Raw genomic sequence first — 4700 nt, 5'->3', positions numbered from 1 at the left:
TGGTATACCAACTTTGAACAAACCCCCCTGAACAGATAACAGTAATTACCGGCACCTTACAAACGACGTATTCACAATACAAACAAACGATCAACTAAAAACATTACACTTCACATTAATTCACAATGACAATACACAATTAACACCCACACTTTTCCTGTACACACAATACAATGAGGTAAGAACCAGCTAAAAAATACGGCTAACCTGACTTTACTCCTCATTGAACTCTGAAGATGACTACCGCTAAGGTTGTCGAAACGTCAGTCAACAACAAGAAAAACAGTCCTTCTCAGGACTATGCCAACCTGGACGATCTACATTTACAAACATGTAACAGTCATTATATTCAACATGTTTTTTGTTTTCTGACCAGTCTCCCAGGTCACCGCAAAGTTTATTTTGCCTTGCTGATGTTAGCGTATTTCATACAATCCAAGCAAGAATTCAGAACTAAGATTACCATAGCCTTGTTTATAGTCATTCTACAATTGTTTCATTTACACATGTACAATTGTTTCTTTGAGATTAAAATGTACACTAGTGTGCTACTTTAGTAAGAAATCAAAATGGCAAGGTTGTCATTTTCATGTTAACGAAAAACAACAGACAGGAAAAGTGAGAACATTTATATAGCCACAATCATGAAGAATAAATTATATTTTGTACATGCACAGCTGCATGTAAACTATTCTTAGATTACATAATAAAGCACTTTGGGATATTTTAGGCAATCTAGCTGTAAGGCCATAAGAGCTGATTTTTCTTTAAATCCAGGAGGCTTAAGCTTGTAGAAATATTTCTTTCTTCATGATAATTGATAAATTGTTGTATTGGTGAACATTATCTTAAAACATTGTTAACACTAATTATATCCTATGTGATAGACAACTTATTAAGTTAAAACTACTAAGTTATTAATCATTAAGTACTCAAATATGTCTTCGTTTCACATATCGTGGTTAATAATTGATTGCTAAAACCACCAGGTCTGTATTAATTAAAAACGTAAAAACTTTGCAAAATCATTTTTAAATAAAGTAACTGTTAAAGACGTCCTGTTTTGTTTTGTGAGCTAAAATCAATTTTCGCTAAAGTCCTGCCATTATGGGTTTTTAATTACGATATCTACAGCCATAATATTTGCAATAATGCCCGAAAAGTATTTTTATTGTCAAGTTTATGCAAATTAAAGCTTTTGGGGTACGAGAAAGTGCTATTTTTATTATAAATGTTATTTTAATACACAAGTTTAATGATAAGTTCTTTAAAAAAAACGTGAATTTCAAAGTAAGACGTAGGTGAAAGTGCACAGAACAAACGACAGCTGAAGCAATATATCACTAAAAAAGGCAAACGCATTTTCAAAGAAAATAAATTATTTTTCTTATAGTTTCACGACCTTGTATAATCAATTATCAAGCTCCAAACTAATAGATGTGTGATTGCTTTATAATTCTACCATCGCTTAAATATTTTCGCTGTTGCAAACATATCGGTTTGAGCTTGTTTACATATAGGTCTATGTTAAAAATTTGGGAGATGTTATTTTTTTGGAAAAGGTATAATAAGAGTGTTTTTCAAAAATATAGGCATAATATTTTAAATAAGTTTTGAACAATACAGCAGAGATAATGAAACAATAAAGGAGCCCCCATAGACTGAAGTCAAGAATACAAACTTCAAAAGCATATAATTCCTTCCTCAATTATTAAGAAGTATAATTCTTTATTCCTTTGCCATAAACAGTGCTTTTATGCAGCCTTCAATTGAGCAATAATTTGAATAAAATAATTAAGAAAGCTCAAGATCTGTTGTTTAGTATGACCACTGACTACTGTTTCCTATTGATTTCATTTCCAGACAAATTAATGATCATTATATATTATTGTGATGATACTAATTTCATGGATGTTTTTTGTTGTCGAAACAGAATTCTCGAAATTCTTTTAAATCTATTCCATGATCTTCAAACTGAACAAAAGCTAAATATATAGTACTATAATTTAAATAAGGTAAATATACTGCTCATAAGGTCTAGTGGGTTTGTTTTAGCTTTGACATAAATAAACAGAAGGAGAAGCAGAAGAGACGAAGTAGATTCTACACAAGACATTAAAACCCAAATTCAAGAAAAGGATTCCAAACCTTGAAAAATCTTGGAAATTGCGCAAGGAAAGAGTAGATATCGCTTAAGTGACTTAATCAATGGCGTATAGAATTTATGCAAAATCTATCTAGATCCTACTTAACTAAACACCTGCCAAAAAAGGTTTTAATAAGAAAAAAAAATTTAGTCTTTCGGTTTTACATATAAAAAACATAAACAAAAAAGAACACTTCAAAGAGTGACTTTGATCTATTACACCTAAGATTTATATACTATATATCAACCGTAAACTTTACCTTAAATATGAGGGTGGAAACGTGTTTTGAATTTAAAGTTAAAATTTCCTTTCTGTTCAAATTTTTTACATTTCTTGATTTTAGAAGTCATACGAGGTTGTGCAATAACCAATGAACGGCGTGAAGATCTGGGCACGAGACCCCCTGCGGTTAGCACGCAGTATTAGATAATAGGCTACAGTGGTAGGGGGTAAAAAGGAACTTTGTAATTAAATTCAAACAACACATTATTCGAAAGCTCATGATAACATATTTAGTAATTTTAGTTATGCACAAAAGCGAGATGAATCTCGGTTGCCTTTTTGCGACACGGTTTTAATAAATATTAGACCAAATCCATACAAAAAAACCATGAATAGTGACTGCTGAGATTTATTTCTTTTTAAAGTCTAAACAACAAACTTTACGACAAAATGTATAAAGTTCACTACAGATGTATTCATTATCGTCATGAAATCAGTACTTTATTAAAAACTTCCTGATGGTTTTATTTTCATTTCAGTGAACTTCAATGAATAAGAAAATCCTTTCCAGTCCTTCCAAACAACACCTTTGTACCAAGATGCAGAAGGTTGTTAATTGCCTTGATAATAATACCCATTTAGGTTGGAATCATAACAATAATAATACCACCAAGCACCTTTAGCATTTACAGCGCAGTTTCCTCCGCCATCTGTATCATTATCTGAATCGATTGTCGTAAACGACTTGTTTTTATGGGCGGATAATGAATTACCAGCAGTTCCTAAATGGTGATATTTGTATTCAAGAGAACACACATTTAACAGTGGAACTTTTAGTATGCATTGTATTTGGTCACTACATGCTTGTGTAATATTAATTTTTAATCAATGGATAATTAACAAAAATATTTTCAATAGAAAGATTCTTTTTGCGCTAACATGGCCAGAAAAAAATGATTGGTTAAAATAATCATATGATTGGTTACAGTAGCCATAAAAATATTGGTTGAAGTGGTTAAATGCATTTGAAGTAACCAATTTTAATGGTTATTTTAACCAATCAGTTTTTACAGTGTGTTTCACTTAGTTCTTTAATTATGTAGAAAATATTAAATACTGCTGTGTTTTTTCTATATAACATTATGTTCAGACCCTTACTTATAATTTGTTGCACACAAAGATGAAACTGAATTTGCAATTTACTTTAATAAGTAACTTAGTCCTTATCCTTGAATGATCTCTCTAGTATTGCCTGTCCAGAATTGTTTTTTCTGTTTGTAAATTAGTTGTTACCGACATTTTCAAAGCTGTAATCACACGTCAAAATATTTTTGGTTTACAAACATACCTGTTGTATGTTTTAAGTTGAAACAAAATATTTTGTTCTTATGACAAATATGTAACAAAAAAGTAGAATCGGTTCACGCAAATTCCAAGCATCCTAATCGTTTTAATTTAATGCTAATATTATTTTTATTCTATTAACCCTTTTAATTTTGTGGTGTTATTGTTCATATTTGCCTAATGACCTAATAGAATATTTTCCAAGTCTCAATTGATATTTTTTATTTTCATTCTCTACAGCAAAATAATCATATTCAGCATATCTTTTATTTCCTGACGTTTCTCCAAGATCAAGACGAAGTTTGTTTCGCTTTGCTGATGTTAGTCGGTATATTTTATCTAATGCAAGCCAGCATTCAGAAGTAAGATTGCCAAATCCTTGTTTATAGTCTTTCCAACCTCGATAGAACTTTACACTTCCATCTTGACGTCTTTGAAAAACAGTCCAACCTCCACCAGATGTTTTCATATCACAGAAAACCTTAAAGTAACCCTGACCATCTGGATTAATTTGATAAACTTCGTTCTCTTTTTCACCTTTTTTGTAAAGATCTGCACAGTCCTTTCCTTGTGTTTTCTTTGATTTATTTGAAATTTTTGTTCCGTTTTGTTCTATTCCTGTGAGTTTTGTATAATCTTTTGAAAGCGTTGTCAATTGTTTTTCAAGAGTTTTTAACATGTTTTGTGTTTTCGCTTATTGTGCTTCGAGTGTTTTCATTTGTATGGAAAGCTTAATCATTCGAAATTCGAGCTTCTTTATTTGTTTTCGCAAGGTTGTAAGTTTGCTTATTTGTCCTTTTGTCTTGTTGATTTTGGATTGGAGTTTTAAATTAAATGTTTGTAGGTGTTTGTTTTGTGCGCTAAGTTTTTTGTGATATGTTTGAAGTGTAGCTATTTGCGCTTTTATGGATGCAATTTGTGTCTTCAAAGTTACATTTCTTTGATCAGGTTTTAAGGTGCGTTTCAAGTCAAGGCTGACTGTTGAGA

The 4700-nt window shown here is 31.0% G+C and overlaps 1 protein-coding gene across 1 annotated transcript; it reads right to left on the bottom strand.

The window, feature by feature from the left end:
- Positions 1–2981: 2981 nt before the first annotated feature.
- On the bottom strand, positions 2982–4599 carry LOC124454594 (ryncolin-1-like). Its single transcript, XM_047005370.1, has 2 exons — positions 3891–4599; positions 2982–3151 (listed from the first exon to the last, which is right to left on the bottom strand). Exons 1-2 carry the CDS (start codon positions 4390–4392, stop codon positions 2982–2984), a joined length of 672 nt encoding a protein of 223 aa, XP_046861326.1. The 5' UTR covers positions 4393–4599.
- Between the last annotated feature and the right edge of the window lie 101 nt (positions 4600–4700).

This window comes from Xenia sp. Carnegie-2017, unplaced genomic scaffold (genome assembly GCF_021976095.1).
Source record: "Xenia sp. Carnegie-2017 unplaced genomic scaffold, XeniaSp_v1 HiC_scaffold_3, whole genome shotgun sequence".
NCBI lineage: Eukaryota > Metazoa > Cnidaria > Anthozoa > Malacalcyonacea > Xeniidae > Xenia > Xenia sp. Carnegie-2017.
Note: the sequence above shows the minus strand (reverse complement) of the source record. Positions and strands in the feature narration are given on the sequence as shown.